At 43.3% G+C, this 18,660-nt stretch overlaps 1 protein-coding gene across 2 annotated transcripts in view; it reads right to left on the bottom strand.

Moving 5' to 3' along the window:
• Positions 1 to 381: 381 nt before the first annotated feature.
• SPPL3 (signal peptide peptidase like 3) overlaps positions 382 to 18,660 on the bottom strand; it is a 39,091-nt gene continuing 20,812 nt past the window's right edge. For both annotated transcript variants that reach the window (XM_081175036.1, XM_081175037.1), the window contains exons 2-11: positions 18,076 to 18,153; positions 16,918 to 17,006; positions 15,598 to 15,717; positions 13,216 to 13,294; positions 11,975 to 12,087; positions 9,806 to 9,912; positions 5,180 to 5,343; positions 4,759 to 4,958; positions 3,543 to 3,652; positions 382 to 2,281 (exon numbers count right to left, since the gene is read on the bottom strand). In XM_081175036.1, the coding sequence (XP_081031162.1) occupies positions 2,210 to 2,281; positions 3,543 to 3,652; positions 4,759 to 4,958; positions 5,180 to 5,343; positions 9,806 to 9,912; positions 11,975 to 12,087; positions 13,216 to 13,294; positions 15,598 to 15,717; positions 16,918 to 17,006; positions 18,076 to 18,153 (1,132 nt within the window). In that variant the 3' untranslated portion in view covers positions 382 to 2,209. The remainder of the gene's footprint in view (positions 2,282 to 3,542; positions 3,653 to 4,758; positions 4,959 to 5,179; positions 5,344 to 9,805; positions 9,913 to 11,974; positions 12,088 to 13,215; positions 13,295 to 15,597; positions 15,718 to 16,917; positions 17,007 to 18,075; positions 18,154 to 18,660) is intronic.

The raw sequence follows: 18,660 nt of genomic DNA, 5'->3' as shown, positions 1-18,660 counted from the left end.
GTTCCTGGCAAAAGAACTTTAGGATAAAGCAGGGCTTAGTTAATTCTGTGTGGAGTCGTATGCAAGAATTGTATGCAGCTGTTCCCTAAATCATTTAGGAACGACCCAACCAATCCCAACTTTTCAGCTCATAACCTTTGACACGTAAAAAAAAGGCAGCGGTAGATGGGGCTGAAATAGCATTTCCTTTAAGCATTTCCTTCCAAGATTTTGCTTGTCCTCAGCATGGTATGAGGGCAAATGAAGAGAACTCAGCAGGTCTCAGTCAATGCATGGGTGGAGCAAGGAGAAGACCACCTCAGGATCCCACATTTGCTGCCCTGAGCTCCACGATAGAAGAAAGGGTACGATATAAATGTGGTAAATAAACAAATAAAAATATGTGGTTTCCATAATTATTTATTATCTTCTGGTCCTGTTTCCTCCCTCAAGGCAGCTTCTAAATCATAAAGCATAAGACCAGCCCTGCTGGATCAGGCCAGAAGTGCACCCAGTATCCTGTTTCCCAAGGTAGTCAAGCCAGATGCTCCTGGAAAGCTCTCACGGGACATGAAGACACAGCCCTCCCCAGAAAGAATTGAGGAAGCAGCAAGAAAAGGGGGGAAGGGGAGAAAATATTCAGTAAAATGATTCCCTAATCTGGTCTAGGACAATAAGGGTCTTAAAACCACCACCTAATGCCAGGAATTCCCAGAATCTGGGCTAAGCTAATACACACCCCAATAGAGGGGCAGGTCTTTTAAACCAGTGGGCAGAAAGGAAACTTTCATTTTTGACAGGAAAGATAAGTTCATCTTAGGAACCTTTGAAACAGTTAAAAATAACATAGCCAGGACAATTTGTTTAGAAAAGTCCACGTTTTAAGAGACTCCCAGGTACAAAGCAGTCATCACAAACTTTGACCAATCACAACAGCAGAGGACAGGATTCTCTCTTTCTCTTTCTCTCTCCCTTTTTTTTTAAACGTAAGGGAATGGGGGGAAATACAGCACACTAATCAAACAATGCAAAAAAAAAAAATACAAAAAATAGAAAATAGAAAAAATGTATTTACAAGTCATACATTACTATGATCAGAACGCACAGAGACAACAGCTGCTATAATACATGCACAGGGTCAAGAGGGGAGCTACTAAAAACCTGTAATGGATTAAGTTGTAAAAAACAAACCCACAAACAAAAATAGGGGTTCGGCCGGGGGGGGGGGTCAAGGGCTTCAGCTTTCTCCCTCCCCTAAGTCTGCTACATTGATTGAAAAATCAAAGAATCCCCTAAAATCCAGGAGCACACTAAGTACAAAATACTACACTGGTTGTTGTTTTTTTTAACTGAAGCTTCACTCATGGAGGGAAATGGGAAAGACAGCAGCATATTTGCAGATCCATATACAAGAAAGCCCAGAGTAAACTGCTCTACATGCTAAAAATTACAGCAAGCCCGTCAGCTACAAAGCATGATCCTAGCAGGTTTTCCCATTGCATGTGTGTGTGTGTTTCTGTGTATGCATTTGTGTGTGTATAAAAGTCGTGCCCTTGTTCACTGCAACATGACATCTGGGTGGAAATGTAACTTGTTTACAACAAAGTCTTTATATCGTGTACTGCAAGAAGTCACTCAAATGTCTGTGGATTTAATAAGTCACCTCACACCACAGAACATATTTAATAAATTTGAATGGGGGAAAAAAAAGATTATAGCGACAGAAAAACCTCTGTCTCAGTTCTCTCTGAAACCGGAGTCCAACAGAAAACTGGTCTCAAAGTACTTGTAGGGTTTCCCAAGAAACTCCAAGCGCAGTGACCATTTGTCTCCTCTTAGTGTTCACAAGTTCCTCAATGACTCTATGCCGTTTTCACCAGAAAGTGTCTGTCAGTCTGCCTCCTCCTCCTTCTCCCCTGAGGAACACCGGATGGCCTAGCACTAATCCGTAAGGAGGAGGAGGAGGGGAAGGAAGAAGAGGGAGGCGGCTGCCATGGCAAACTGTCTCCAGTTCCAAGAAGGGAGGGGAAAAGCCCCCACTCCCTCGACCACCACCACCAAAACGCCTTTGCTCTTTCCTCCTTTTCCCAGAAAGCAAGTCCATTTGTACAAGTTCCACAAACTGGTAATTCTCTCCTGAGTACCAGCCCAGCCACAGGGACGGACAACCAAGCTGTGAGCCACAAAAAAAGGACCAGGCAGAAGTTCCGGTCACTTTCCATCCGTTCCATCATACCTCCAGGAAACGTGAGCTGCTGGTCTTGGAGTGGAATGGTTCAGACCACATGCGACGCAGATCTCCCTAAGGAAAGGGACAGAAGAGTGAGCAACTGAGAGTGCACAGACTCACAGAGTTCAAAGGGGCTGCTCCTGCACCCAGATTATAACAGGCTGCTAAAGCTCCCTTTTGGGGCAAGGGGCTCAAAGATGGCAGAATTCAGAAAGTGAAGCTGGACGATGACTATTTTGCTCTGTAACATTTACGCCAGGGGGATCCAACATAGCGCCCTCCAGATGTTTGGGGCTACAACTCCCATCAGCCCCAGCCCACAAGGAAGGGCCAGGCCTGCAGTGCTTCCATGGTATCAAGTGCCCTCTGGCAGCTCAGGTTGATATAGCAGAGACCTGTCTGGATGCACCAGCTGGAGGTACGACAGGCAGCGACAGGTAGTGGCATCACCCAAATCAGGGAATGCTCCCCTAGCACCCATCTTGACATCATTTCATTACCAGACAACTGTGAACTTTAATACCTGCTAAGTGGGCTTTTATGCTGACTTTCAGGTATTTATTTTATTGTATTTGTTTAGAGGAGTTGTTGTTGTTGTTCTTGTTGTTGTACAGGCAACTCCCCACTTACGCAGGGATTACATTCCAGACCCCCGTGAGCATAAGTGAAAGGTAAGTGGGGAACCTTGTCAGGGCAGGGAACTAGGGTGATTTCTTCTTCTTTTACAACAAAAAAGTTCAGAGCTCTTTGGAACCCTACATAACAAAAAGCAACCTATACTGTATCTTTGCCTCCAGATCGCCAGAACGGACAGGGAACAGGACTGAGCCCGCCGCATTACAGTTTCCTGCCCAACAGCTGTTGAGCGGGCTAGCCTGGCAGCAGCAAGGGCTCCCGTGCACTATTTTGAAGCCCACAAGTTTTTTTTTCTGCCTTTAAAACCTCTTCAGGCTCTGGGGAGTGTCTCCTTGCGAGTCACAAGGACTTTCCAGCTCTCTCCCACCATTTCCAGGTTTGAACTGATTTATATTTCTTTATTTCGTGGAGTTGCCCTATATGCGGTTGCGCCCAAGTCAAGCACGTGTAAGTGTGGAGGTATATAGTATATACTGTATAGTATATACTGTATATAGTGGTAGTATGTTGTAGGATGCATATATCCTAACAAAAATAACTTCTCTTTTTTGCTGCTTTCAGTGGCTGTGCACAGCAATTCAAAAGGATGGGCCTTGCAATAGCACAGCAGATGCTAGGGAGGGGAGGGGGTTAGACAGTACATCACTGATGTGCCCAAGGAGATTCCCACAGACATGATTCCCAACACTCCTCTCACCTTTAAATAGGCCATAGTGAGGAGTGGCAATAAGGTGAAGGGTACCAAGTAGAGGAGGGCGGGCTGAGCTGCCCGGTGGATGCGAGAAGCGACCGTCGCAGTTAAGAGGCCTGCAATATAAGAAAAGACAAGATGACATGACAGCACCCAAATGGGCGCCTTTCTCTCTTAGTTGATGTATTTGCTGTCTTGTTTTCTCTTGAGAGAGAGACACTGTGTATCATGGCAGGATGATTCCACAATGCAAACTGCACCAAGGTCAAGTGAACGGCTTCCTGAACTAAAGTTCTGTTAACAGCTTTTAAATAATAAGCCTCTGCTTTAACTTTCCAGAGCAAATGGCTTCTAATCTCATGGTAGTGAGGAAAAACTTCAAAGCACAGAAATGATCTTTGTGGCAGAGAGACAGAAGGCAAAGGCAAAGAGACAGAAGGCAAGTTAGCCTCTGAGCTCTTTTGCTCCTTCCTTTAATTGCCCTCTGCCCTCCAAAACCAATTTCCTCTTTGCAAATCCCCTAAACACACATGTTTTGTACACATACTTTGCAAGCAGTCAACACATCAAACATGCATGGCTATTCTCGGTATTTTGCTTTCAGTATCTAAATTTAAGATACCCTTTGTTGGAAAGTTTTTTAAAAAACATCAAAATCCTGCTTGTAACAAAGACAACTTCTCAAAATAAAAACAAGTTTGCTTTAATTCCTGTTCCAGAAGCCTATAAATGGAGCTCACGTGTTTACAAAATAGTTCCCAATGAAATTTTAAGTCTTGCAATTTAACCATTCCAATTCTTTAACAGTCACTGCCAATGGAAGACTTCTGTCCTCTTGTTTTTCCAATATCAGCCTGATGCCAAGTGACTGAATTCCATTCACTATTTGGAAAGACAACTTTAGCACACCCCAAAGTGCAACCGTTGCGCTGTCTCTCAACCCCAGAAACTTATCCTACAGCACACTTTTAAAGCTTCCTCTTCTATCACTCTTCAGTTCAGGTTTACAAACAGCAACTTTGTCTACTCGCTTTTGGCAAATAAAACCAACGTGCTCCAAACCAAGATGTCTGCGTGAGCACCTTCTAACCTTTAGGAAAAACATTACAGTTAAAAACATCTTGCACACAATTGCAAGATACATCAAACTTTAAAGGTGGGGGGGAGATTCATCCAGACTGCACTCACCACATCAACTTCTGCACACGTCCCTCCCCCTTACCTACGAAGTATCCAATGAGTGTGCAGTGAAAATAGGAGACTTTCTGCATGCGGCCAGAGATGTTCCCTGGTCCTGGAGCACCACAGGAATCGCTGTTGGCTTGCTTCTTGTAGTTATCATAACGCAGGACAAAGCAGAGAAGGAGGCCAGGCATCACAATGTCTCCAATTCCCAGCATGGAGAAGTGGCTGCCTGTGGAACTGGAAAACAAGGAGCTAGGTTAACCTTTCTTCTCTGACCAACCATCAGCACACAGACCCTCGGGTTAGGGTGCAAGCAAAAAGGAAACCACTTTCCTAATTGTGGCCCCAAAGCTTCTTGGGTTCTTCTTAAAACAGCATATCTACCACAAAACAATTTCCCAAGAGCAAAATGTAAAGAAGCCTCAGTAAAGGATGTGAGGCAAAAAGGTGACTCCTACCTTGGAAATACAAGTTTGCCAGGCAGCGACAAGCGGGGGACATCTCGACCCACATTTGGTCCAAGGTGGAGCTTCCGTGATAAAACATCAAGCGGATTATCAGCTGGTTGTGTGGCCACTTTCACCATAACATTGCTATTGAAGATGTAGGCGGAAAAGAAGACCTGGGGGGGGGGCAGGGGAAACACAAAAGCTATTTTTGATCACCTCAAAAGCTATAATAATAATAATAATAATAATAATAATAATAATAATAATAATAATAATAATAAATTTTATTTATATCCCACCCTCCCCAGCCAAAGCCGGGCTCAGGGCGGCTAACAACAATCAAATAATCAAACAATCAAATAATCTAACATTCTAAAACATTTCATTATAACAATTAATTAAAATCAAATTAATGGCAACCGTTAAGCAAAGTTCTGTGCAGGTTGCCAGAGGAGGGAGTCAGGCTGGGCCCTGACCAAAGGCCTGGTGGAACAACTGTGTCTTGCAGGCCTTGCGGAAAGATGTCAGGTCCCGCAGGGCCCTAGTCTCTTGTGACAGAGCGTTCCACCAGATTGGAGCCGCAGCCGAGAAAGCCCTGGCTCTAGTTGAGGCCAGCCTAACCACTCTGAGGCCTGGGACCTTCAGGATGTTTTTATTTGCAGACCGTAGGTTCCTCTGTGGGGCATACCAGGAGAGGCGGTCCCGTAGGTACGAGGGTCCTAGGCCATATAGGGCTTTAAAGGTTAAAACCAGCACCTTAAACCTGATCCTGTACTCCACCGGGAGCCAGTGCAGTTGGTATAGTACCGGATGAATGTGATCTCGCAGCGAAGACCTCATAAGGAGTCTCGCCGCGGCATTCTGCACCCGCTGGAGTTTCTGGGTCACTCTCAAGGGCAGCCCCACGTAGAGCGAGTTACAATAATCCAGTCTGGAGGTGACCGTCGCGTGGATCACAGTGGCTAGGTCAGGGCGAGAGAGATAAGGGGCCAACTGCTTAGCTTGGCGGAGATGAAAAAATGCCACCTTTGTTATAGTTGTAATCTGCGCCTCCATAGAGAGGGAGGTATCGAAGATTACACCCAAACTCTTAACGGACGGTGCTGGCACTAATTGCACCCCCGCAAGAGATGGGAGTTGCCCCCCCAATCCCACATCGTCCCGTCCCAGCCAGAGGACCTCTGTCTTCGAAGGATTTAACTTCAACCAGCTTCCACGTAACCATCCAGCCACAGCTTCCAAACATCTGGTCAGTGTGTCTGGGGCCGAGTCAGGATGGCCATTCATCAACAGATAGAGTTGGGTGTCATCGGCATACTGATGGCAACCCAGCCCAAAACTCCGGACAAGCTGGGCGAGGGGGTGCATAAAGATGTTAAAAAGCACCCTGAGGCACTCCACACACCAAGGAGTGGCGCGATGACAATTCCCCCCCAAGCGACACCCTCTGTCCCCGACCAGAGAGAAACGAGCGCAGCCATTGAAGGACTGTGCCCTGGATCCCCACGTCGGCAAGGCGGTGGTCCAGGAGTTCGTGATCGACCATGTCGAAGGCTGCTGACAGGTCTAGAAGAATCAGCAGCCCCGACCCGCCTCGATCCAGCTGCCTGCGGAGATCATCTGTCAGGGCGACCAGAGCCGTCTCGGTCCCATGACCAGCGCGGAAGCCGGACTGGAATGGATCCAGAGCCGATGTTTCATCCAGAAACCTACCAAGCTGTTCAGCAACCGCTCTCTCAATCACCTTACCCAGGAATGGAAGATTCAAAACCGGGCGGTAATTGGATAGATCTAAGGGATCTAATGATGTTTTCTTTAAGAGCGGGCGCACCACTGCCTCCTTCAATTCCCCTGGAAATATCCCAGTGCCAAGGGACAAATTGATGATATCCCCCAGGGGGGCCCGCACCTTGTCTGGACACGCTCTAATCAGCCAAGACGGGCACGGGTCAAGAGGACAGGTGGTGGGCTTTCCAGCTCGGAGGAGTCTGTCCACATCGGCTGGGGATATCCGATCAAAGTGGTCCAATACTGGACCCGAGGACAGTCGAGGGGCCTCCAGTTCCTTTATTGTATCCAAATTGGCAGGGAGGTCATGGCGGAGCAACAGGACCTTCTCCGCAAAAAAGCTCGCAAATGCCTCACAGCTGTGTGTCAGATTGTTATTTAAATTTGGCTGTCCTTCAAGGGACGTTAAAGACCTAATTATACTAAATAATTGCGCCAGGCGAGAGCTAGCGGATGCAATGGAGGCCGAGAAGTAAGACTTCTTAGCGGCCTTCACTGCCATCTCATAGGTTTGCATCTCTCTCATTATCCAGCCTAGGATCAAGAGAACCTGTGAGCCAGGAGACCAGTAAGTGAAGCAAGTAGATGAAACGATACAGGATTTGCAGATTTGCCAGTTCCTAGTGACATGGCACTAACCCTTTTGCTTCGTCTCAAGAGGGGCTGATATACATGATAACCTTATGTTCCTTAAGAGACAGAAGCCCACCTGCATCTATAGGAGACGCAAGATGGCAGCAGTGGACACACCCACAAGGACACTCATGTTTGCTGGCTCAAAAGGGACCTGTTGATACCACCCACACAGGCGAGAAACAACCCTTGCCCTTTGGGGGCACCAACCAATTGTGCCATTTATTTATTTTTAATATGCTTTTTATTAGTTTTCTTACTTAATAAACACACACAAGAAATTAACAAAAATGATAAAATAATTTAAACAATCCATCCATCCATAAATCCATATGTTCTTACAAAAGAACTTATGCTACCATGTTCTTAATTCCCAATTCCTTACCTTCCCCAATAGACTTCTGTCTTCCTCAAAGCAGGTCTCTCTTATCTGTTTACTAAACTGCTTCTTTAATCATTTTGTCACTTCTTGTTATCTGAATACTATACTTATAATCCATATTGTGGTTTGCGAAAATTAATCAAAGCATGTCCAGGTTTTAACTTGAGGGCACTGTTTTTTAAAATATTCTTTATAAATTTCTCACTCCTTTTTGAACTTTTGGTTTGCCTGTCTCCTAATGGTTTCTGCCATTTTTGCCAGTTTGAGATACAGTGGTGCCCCGCAAGACGAAATTAATTCGTTCCGCAATTTTTGTCGTCTAGCGAATTTTTCGTCTTGCGAAGCACGAAATCCCATAGGAATGCACTGAAAATCAATTAATGCGTTCCTATGGTCAAAAAAAGTCGAAACAAAGCCAAATTTGGTACAACAACAGTTTATTAACTGCTCTTTAAAGTCACACATACTGTAAAGAGCAGTTCAAAAATTGAAGGGAAAATAAATTAACTTTATAAACAAAACATGTCTTTGTTTTTAGACAAAGGAAACAAAGCCGCGAGACGTTTTCGTCTTGCGAAGCAAGCCCATAGGGAAATTTCGTCTTGCGAGGCAAATCAAAAACGGAAAAACCTTTCGTCTAGCGAGTTTTTTGTCTTGCGAGGCATTCGTCTTGCGAGGTACCACTGTATTGAAATAATTTATCCTGCCATTCCTCATTTGTTGGTACTAATTCTCCTTTCCAATTTCTGGCAATTAATATTCTTGCTGCTGTTGCAGCATATAAGAATATTATATTTTTTCATTTGGAATATCTGAATCTAAAATGCCTAAGAGTAAGGCTTCTGGTTTCTTTATGAAAGTTTGCTTAAACATTTTTTTTAATTCCTCATATATAATATCCCCCAAATTCTTAATTTTTTTGCAACCCCACCACAGATGAAACAGTGTCCCTTCTGCCTGTTTACACCTCCAGCACGTATAAGATCTCGTTTTATACATTTTGGATATTTTGCTGGGAGTTATATACAACCTGTAAAACATCTTCAAAAGATGTTCCTTTAGTGTATATTGTACCATCTAGACCTGGTGGTCAATAACACATTGCCAGGACGATTGGGTGGAGGGCACTGTGGCCACTGCAAGCCTCACAAAGACGTAATCAACAAGAGGACAGGGTGAGAAGTTTTCACACCAGTTCCCCCAGAAGCTCCAACAGCTTCCTCCACAAGAGTGTTCAGGAAAAAAAGAGGTGTTGATACCATCTGACCAATGTGGCCTTCAAGATGCAATGAAACGTGAAAATCAAAAAGTGGAGCTATATGGTTGCCATGTTGCATTTTTTAATTGAAAAGCCACATATAAATTTTCTAAAGAGGCAAATTTCTCTGACTGCCTGGGGGTGGCTGCTGGGTGAGACCAAGGTGGTACCCTCTAAGGTGTGCCAAAGTCTGTAATCAGCCCCTTCCGGACAGTGGGGGGATCTTCATCACCTATTTCCTACACAAAGTTGAATTCGTTAATTAATTAAACTTATAGGCTGCTAGATTGTAAACAAACAAACCTCAAAGAAGTTTATGAAAAAGATAAAATTGAGTTGGGGAAGGTCCCGGGAGTGATATGGAAAAATACAATGTAAGTGAAGGGGAAAGCCTTTTAGAAAGTTATGACTGAAAGATGCAGCAACAAAATGGGGTGTGCCTATAGATGCCCCCTGGTACCCAGTGACAGTATTTCAAGATGTCCAAGGTGATGGGTGCTGTAAGCCTGCCATCAAGGTCAGAAGAACTCTTTGTCTGGTTATAGGGATGCATAAGAAACTAGAAGAAACTCACCCAGAAGACATCATAAATTAATAGCCCCGAGAGCAGCAGACAGGAAACCTTGAGGCTGGGCAATCGGACAAAGGCGATCATTGCAACGCACAGGCCCATGGCCAGAGCTACAAAACAGAAATGCAACAAAACAGTTGGATCACTATGCAAGGTGACAGTTGCTGGTAAATAAGCCTAAGACTACAGACAAAACATCTACTGTACCCAGACACACCAGAGTAGGGATACTTCTTGGAAATGAAGTGACAGCTTGAAAATGGAGGAAAGTTGCCAGTGTAGACTACGGAGATATATGGTTATGTGTATTTGGCCAAAAAATAAATAAATCTAATTTCTGCAAGGCAGACATCCTCTTTTGTCCTCTGAATATGTTGTGTAAATTTGTATATCCAAGCAATTAATCTGCTTTCATAGTTTAACATGCTTCTCTAGATCAACCTCTCAAAAATCCTAAATTGCTTTGGGCAGGGAACAAAATGGGCGAACGCAAGGGAATGGTTTATCTCTCTGAATCTTAAGGCCTAGAAACTTGCTCTTTCAGTATTTGTGTAAGCCAACTATGTCAGTAATATTAACACGATGTAACATTTTCAAATGTTAGAGATTAAGAACGATTAAAAGCAAAGAGAGTAGAGGACGAAAAGCATTCAGTAAACCTGCAGCAGCATGGAATGTACACAACACTCCAAGATTCATTAGCCAAAATTTACTGACATGCTCCATATAAGCAATAATATTTTGGTAATTTTGACATGAGACACACTGTTCAAGACAAGACACAGCAATGCAAAAGTGCCTTTGCCAATTCTTTATACAGGTTGGGAAAGGTAAGACTCATCTGGAATAATTATCCACATGTGGGAAAGGCAATCAACCAAATGGTAATGTTAATGGTTTGATCACAACCATGAGAAGGGCTGCCTGAAGAGAAACATGTGTGACTTTAATAATTAATTTTCAGAACAATAAGAAGAACACTCTCCCCAAGCTACTTGTAAAACTGAAATCCTCCTCCACAACAGACAGGCTTGAGCTAACATTAGCATAGACTTGAACTATAGTTTCTGCAGAGAGAGAACTTTCTTGTCTGTTTGCTGTTCCGCCCCTTGGAAAAGCGGCTGAGGCCTGTGTGACAAGTGATGGAGGCTGCACCCTTTCTGCGTCAGGTGCTACATGTAAAAGTACTGGAGACACCAGCACTTCAAAAATGTTTCACTTTGCTAAGCTTGTTGTTGTATTTGAGCCATGACTCATTATGTGTGTGAATGTGTTCTGTCTCTGAAAATCAGTCACTAGTCTGCACAACTGTCTACTCCTCCATGAGTGCACCAGTGAAGCTGTTGCCACTCCTAAGAACCTGGAAGTTCTGCACTTCTCCTTCTCTGCAGATTATTACATAATGACAAGTGTTAGATTGACTAATTCTAAACCCACACCCCACTTTGGACAGAAAAGAGCACTTTTCTTTGGCTCACAGTAATTGTGTGAGCTTTTTCTGAGCTTCTGATAGCTTGGACACCCCCTTTTTTCTAAATTAAAAGTGGAAGAACTTCATTCCTCCTTATATATTTGCTTTATATGAAAGTCACTAAAATTATGTCATAGTACAGATCTCCATATTTCTTCCTGCTTCTTTCCAAACCCTGAACAGTTTCTGCTGCTGACATACAACAGGCAGTCTCCTCTAAGGGTGGACCATTCTGCTGCCTGCCTGCATCAGGAACAATTGAATGATCAAGATTCTATGATTACTCGTAAGATTCTCTTATTCTATATGGATGTTTCAGCAGAGATTCCTGCACTGAAGGAGGTTGGATTAGATGACCTTTGGGTGCCTTCCAAGATTTTAGGATTTATCACATCCCATGCAGTCAAATGAAAAAGTAGTGAATCAGGCAGAGGCACAACAACAGCATACTCTCTGGATGGGGACTTTGTGTTCATAGGGACCTTCAGTTTATTAATCTCTCTTGCCACACTACTTGGAAAAAACTGCCTTACACAATGCACACACACACACACACACACACACACACACACACACACACTTCCATGGCAAGTATAGAGTTCATTTTGAGTAAAGAATGCAAGAAAAGTTTCCACTAACAATTTTTCAACCTGTCACTATTATACGCAAGTAACCAGATCCACATATTCAGCAGCACTTACCGTCCATGAGGAGCCAGTGACCAGTTAGGACCCAGATAAGGACAAGCATCACAGAGAGGGAGAAAGAGAGCAGCTCAGCAGCTGTAAAACGCCCACAGCAGCCAAAAGAAATCCTGGAAAACACCACCAGAAACACAAAAACAATGAAGGCTCTTCTCTGGTATGTAGCGAGAAGGAGGTGGGAGGTGGGATCTCTTGCGGCTCTTATTTGGACTGGGTTCAAGAGCACCAGAAATGCCCTAGTGACAAGGCTTTTGTCAAAGGAAAGGTGCTGAAGGCATGATCTCAAGGATCTCCCCCACAAACCTGACTCATTTGCCAAGATCCTAAAATTAGACGAAAGGGTTATTTTGGCTACTCTATTCTTGGGCTTTCTGCTGAGAGGGTGTCAGAAGTGTTCTACCCCTTCATGCCAATTTGGGGGTGGAGGGTGCAGTTTTAAGATACAGCTTTCAGAAGACAAAGCTGTCATAAAAGCTGGACTTTTTTTTAAACGTTCCCTATGATCTCTAGAGCCAGTGCTTGTGACCAGAATTCTTCCCTCCCCCTGCAAAAAAATGAATTTCAACTGTGTTTCTGTCCCCTAGCTAGAAAAGTACCACCACTATGAACCAACCCTACTGGCGTCAATCCAAACAGGTCATTATTTCTGCCTATAACCATATACATCAGTTTTGGCACGGTGAAGTGGTGATTCCTGAGAAGCGGCCGAAAAAAGAGAAGTAGTGTGTGTGACACTTTTGCCCCCACCCCTTCTGCTGTAAGATCAAAAGCAGGAGCCTTGCAGGGGTGGGAGCAACACATTGTCCTCAAGACCTGGGGGAAGCAGCTGTCTCAAGCCACCATGAGCAGGCGAGTGGGAATTAGGCAGCTGTGACTCCCAAGGCAAAGTCTGCTTGGATGCTCTTCTGAATATGAAAGCCTTGAGATGAAGGAAAGTTGTGCAAGCTCCTCTTCGTTCCTGTGCTATTTGTGCAGGAGAACTTCCCAAGAGACCGTGCCTCACATTAACTGTGGGGAGGTATCAAATGTGGGTCGGCCCTGTTTAGAGCTCACCGCAGAAGAACTCTGCAATACCCTCTTTGTGCATTATAAACACAGGCGTGGAAAGCAGGGGCAGGACTGTATTTGAACTTCTTCTCAGAGCCAAAAGCTCTACCAACAACAGAGAGGCCCATCTTGTTGAATCAACAACAGGTTCTTTGCACTGCACAGAACAAAAAAATAACAACCTTCCTTACTTGTTTTGAGGTGAACAAGGTCGTGTTAAATACTGGCACATTGGGAGCAGAAGGAAAGCAAAGGCTATTGTTGCGAGAACTGGAGAAATGGAGAGAGAGAGAGAAAAGGCAATGTTAATACAGACCAATGTTGCAAAAACTCCAAGACAAGCACAGAAAACTAACACATGTCAACATCTGTGGCCAAGGATGTGAAGGGGAAAAAAATCTGTGGCCAAAACACAAGTTGAACTTTAATTAAAACGTCTGTGAAGGGCTTTTTGCATTTTGCTGGAAAACATCTGAAGTCCAAGCAATTTATCAGTAAATTATAATCATGAAACTAGTACCGTATGTTCCTAAGGTGGGGAGAGCCCACACAGAATGCTTTGGTCAAAAGACTGACCCAAAACATTTAAGTCTGGCTAGGAAACTCTTCTGAAATGCCACATTTTTGTCAGTGGGCCAAAGATGTGGAACGCAGAGACTAATTTCCATGGGTAATATTTAACTGTTGCAAACGTCTAAATGCATCACCACATATTGAGCACAATCCTGCAGGAAGTCCTCCCATGCAAATCCCACTGAAACAAACAGGGCTCTGGCCCCTTGCATGGCATTTATTTAAATGGGTATTCTACAGGAGAACTTCTCAGAAGAATGTGCCCATTGGCTTTGGAGAATTCTGCAGTTCTCTTTTTAATTAACCTTCTCATGAATTTATACCGCACCTCTCAACAGGTTCTCAGGGTGACTTGCAAATAATTCAAATTACAGAGGAGGAGGCAAATGTAAAGACAAAAACATTAACACGATAGCAGAAATAAAACAAATACAAAAGAGTGTAAAAGCAATCAGCAGAGATAAAAGAGGCAAGATAAAAAGCATGGGAAAATAAAACTCTCTTTGTCTGGTGCAAAAATGAGTTGGAATCACTAAGCTGGAAGTGGCTTCAACATCCTCTAGTCCAGGGGTGGCCAACTCCCAAGAGACTGTGATCTACTCACAGAGTTAAAAACTAGCAGTGATCTACCCACTTTTGAGGGGTTCAGGTCAAAGTTGTTGCGCTTTTTAAAGGGATTTACCGCAGAAGTCCAGTGATCTCCTGGTAGATCACAGTCTACCTTTTCTACCTGTTGGACGTGCCTACTGTAGTCCAACCATTTGCCAAAGTGCAAAAAAAACCCCACTCTTACAAACCCCTAAATTAACATCCAGTTTCTGCTTAAAATCCTCTAATAGAGGAGGTACTGGGGTGAGCCTCCCTAGGCAGAGGATTCTACTGGGAGGGCACCACCACTGAGAAGGCTCCTCTCCAGGTAACTACCTACCAAATCTGATAGCTTGACAGATTACATCAAGAGAAATATAAGTTAAAGTCTACTACAGACACTGAAATTTGAATCAGCAACTTGAGTTTATTAAATACAGTGGTACCTCGGATTACATATGCTTCAGGCTACATACGCTTCAGGTTACAGACTCCGCTAACCCAGAAATAGTACCTCAGGTTAAGAACTTTGCTTCAGGATGAGAACAGAAATCATGCTCCGGCAGTGCGGCAGCTGCAGGAGGCCCCATTAGATAAAGTGGTGCTTCAGGTTAAGAACAGTTTCAGCTTAACAACGAATTAAGTACTTAACCCGAGGTACCACTGTAAATCCTCCAAGAATTTGTTTAATCCATTTTTAAAACCATTCAAGCTGGTGGCCCTTACTAAACCCTGTGGTAGAGAATTCAATCATTTCTTAGAATGAATTGTTGTTAAAGATGTTAGTCAATCATCTCTTATCAATATGCCCATTTCTATTTGTATTTCCTGTGAAGGAAGTTCAACCAATCTTAATGGAATTTCTATGCAAATATGCATGGGACTGCCAGTTTATTTATTTAAAATATTTTTAGCCACTGCTCATCACAAAAGCCATTGTAGGGCAGGAAGCTGACCAATGAAACCTGTATTATGAACAAACACAATAGTTCTGGAGAAAACCCCACACCATACTCTGTTTATAGGATGCACCAAAAGGCACCATCTTGGAAGATTTATGCCCCTGTGAGAAAAAGGAGGAAGTGCCTCTAAGAGGATCCAAGATGCCTGTGATTTTGCAAGTACGTTTAACAAGACTTGTTTTTAAAAATCTGCTGCTCAGCTAAAGTGGAGAAAGTTGTAACAGAGAAAAAAAATATTAAAGCAAGTATTGGACAAAACACTGCAGCCTCTATGTGCTTGACTTTATATACATTGACAGGTAGTTTCTAGCTGTTATATACACAAATAGAAGGAAACCACCAGTATTTCTACAAGCAGTTTCTTCATATGACATCCTCAAAACTGTGTCAATTTCCAACAACAATGAGTCCCCTATGTAAGATGGGGGAAAGTGAAGAGAAGGCAGTTACCTGCTGTACATATTGTAAAGACAACTTGAACCGAGTCGAAGAAGAAGAACATGACTAAGAGAGACACAGATGCCCCAATGGGAAGGAACAACGCCTGTGTTGAATCAATGGTCTGGATACCTGCAGGAATTTTATTTTATTAGTTTTTAAAGGAAAGGAAACATTTGTTATTTGGCATCACATGGCACACATTTAACGTTGAGGTGCATTCCTACCTGATGTTCACCCCTCCCCCTTTACAAACAAAGCTTAGGCCTAACTAGGCATGATGTTATATATACTTTTGCAGTTGGTGTGCCCGTGCTTTGTGAGGAGGGGAGCTGATAATAATCAGAGATTGCAACAGGCAGTGGAGTTAAACCATTTCCTTTCTTGCTGCAGTCCCAAAGCTGCTATTTGCACTGGGAGAAAATTGCCTCAGGGTGCCAAGGGGAGCTCTCCTCTCAATGCAAACTGCAGCTGCAAAGGAGAAATTTTTGTCAGGATTGTGAGCACGCGCGGATGTGCACAGAATCCACCCTCTACACACTTGCTCACCTTCTCTTTCTCGGTAACACCAAATAGCAAACTGAGATAACCGGGAGGGCAAGGAGCTGACCACCCCACCCACCCTCAAAGCATACTGTCAGTGTTCATCAAATACACAGATTGGGTCTTGCCTGCATCAGATGCGCTTACATGTACCTCCCAGACATGTTTAAATTGGGCATAGGCTCCACAGTGAGTCTTGCTTCAGAGTAAAGTTGCATAGGATTGCACTATTGGTCTCTACTCTAAAGAAAAGGCAATGGAAATTGGAGAAGCAGAAAAAGGACACAGTGTATCTTGCATGGAAAACTAGATATAATATTGTATACTGTACTGAAGTGGAAAAAATGTGTGTGCTTGTGAAGGGGGAAAATCTGTGACTCATCAGATGACTGATTAATGGAGTAGAACAGCAGGTAAAGAAAGACAAATGTGCCTCAGAACTAAAGGAGGTAGCTTTGCCCATCTCTACCAGTTTAGCATTACCTGTCTCAAACAAAACTTTATACTACAGGCACCAATGACAGAACCACTCATCTACAGCACATACACAGTGCAATGTTGAACTTCAAGTCAACAATGCAAAACAAAATGAATTATTACAAGACTTTGTAATCAATTATCCACCCTTCAATTTGGCAGGGCTTGTACAGGACAGCCATGTTATGTGGTTCACACCCAGGAGGGGTAGCCCTGTTCCAACAGCGGGTAGGATGGCCTCAATCACAAGCCTGCAAGACCAAGGTCGGTCCAAGTTCTGCATCCTCAGCTTATGGAGCAAGAAGTTCTTACTGTTATTTGTGCTGTTGCCATTGAAGGGCCCAGATGAGCTGCTGCTGTCCTTTTCTTTGTCTTGATTCTCAAAGTCCATGTTAAGGGACCTACAGACAAAAGAATACATGTAAACCTTCTACTTTATATTTGCAGTGGTTACTGAAATTTAATACATAGCTTTGATATAATTTAACGCAAAATTTAATGAGTGTTACTAAGAGGCTGCCCAAAAGTTATACCCCCTCTACTTTTCTGGAGAACATTCAGAACAGCTTACAAACATGAAACAGTAAGCAGAAAAAATTACAAAGGCAATGTATAAACAGCTGCAACAAAACCTTAAAAGCAGCAAACGTAAGAACAAGCTTAGAAGCAGAAGTCAAAAGGGGGAGAAAAACCACTGAATTCAGCAGAACGTTAAAGGCCTGCTGAAATAAAAACATCAACAGATATCTAAAAGCAAAGAGAAGGGAAGTCTAAACAGATTATTTATTCATTTCTTTATTTAAATTGTAAGATTTGTATCCTTCAAATGTATAGAGCGTCAGAAGTGGAGTCAAGAGCATGATTCCATGAAGTAAAGTGATTAGTCAAGTCCAAAGCAAGCATTGAACATGCAAGGATGGAGTGAGTCGCTTGTCCCAAGAGTCTCTCTCCCCCACTCCCCCAGTTGACAGTCATCCAACAACCAAAGGTGGAGATGATGCATCTGCACTCACATGAAATTGCCTTGAAAAAGAATAGCAAATTCAAAATGATTTCAGTAATTTTGTAAAAAAAAAAAAAAATACCCAGTCTTGCCTGGCAGCTCTGGATGCTTCCCTTCTGGATCCGTCCACCAAATGATTCAAAAAACATGTCACTCCATCCCCCTAAACAATCTTAAACCTTCCAAAATGAAAGTGATGTGTGTCTAGAAAGCAAGCCTCCATGCTCCAGGATGAGAACTGGCAAAATGTTCATTTTTTCTTTAAAATACAGCTTTAGCAAGTCATGCTCAAACTGAATGTTGCTTCACCTACCATTTCCACCCCCTTTAGGTACATAGAATATACCTAATATATTATGGTTCTACAAGATTACCTTTAGGGAACATTGCATCAACATACGGCCAGCAATTCATGACTTTTCTTTTGGGGGCGGGGTTGTTATATATACCAAAGAAAATAATCGTACCTGAAGCTACCATAAACTATGAGGAGAATAGAAATTAGGAACGTAGATACTTGACTGGAATCCACAAGGGAGTAAGCCCTGGAAAGCAAGACAGAGAGGTACAGTATATTATTATAGAACCAAACTGATAAACATTTGTTCAGTTTTTAAATTATCACAAACCCAAACACGTGTCTAAACACAACAGTAAGTTAAACAAGCCGGGAATTTACTCATTTTCTCATTGTTCACCCACTCACATGACTGGATTATCACCAAAGACAGATAACCCAGAGGCACTTTGTTTTAATTCCAGAGAAGCAAACTCAAATAAAAGGTGGGGGCAGGATTTACAGAAGCCTTGTGGCCTGAGGCCAGGACATAGCCATGTGAACTATTCTGGTCCACCTTCAGGCACAGAAGGGAAGAAGAACAAGCAACAGCAGCTCCTGCAACTAACAAGCAAGATTTCAATTAGTCTAAGTCTGAGTAGGACTAGCTTTGGATACAACCCACAAACCTGAAGCTGGGGGAAGAGGGAACGATGCCAAGTTACAATTTATGACCAGAAATCTGAACGGTTTTTGGATAAGATTACTTGTTCCC

The sequence above is a fragment of the Podarcis bocagei genome (assembly GCF_964188305.1).
Source record: "Podarcis bocagei genome assembly, chromosome: 16".
NCBI lineage: Eukaryota > Metazoa > Chordata > Lepidosauria > Squamata > Lacertidae > Podarcis > Podarcis bocagei.
Note: the sequence above shows the minus strand (reverse complement) of the source record. Positions and strands in the feature narration are given on the sequence as shown.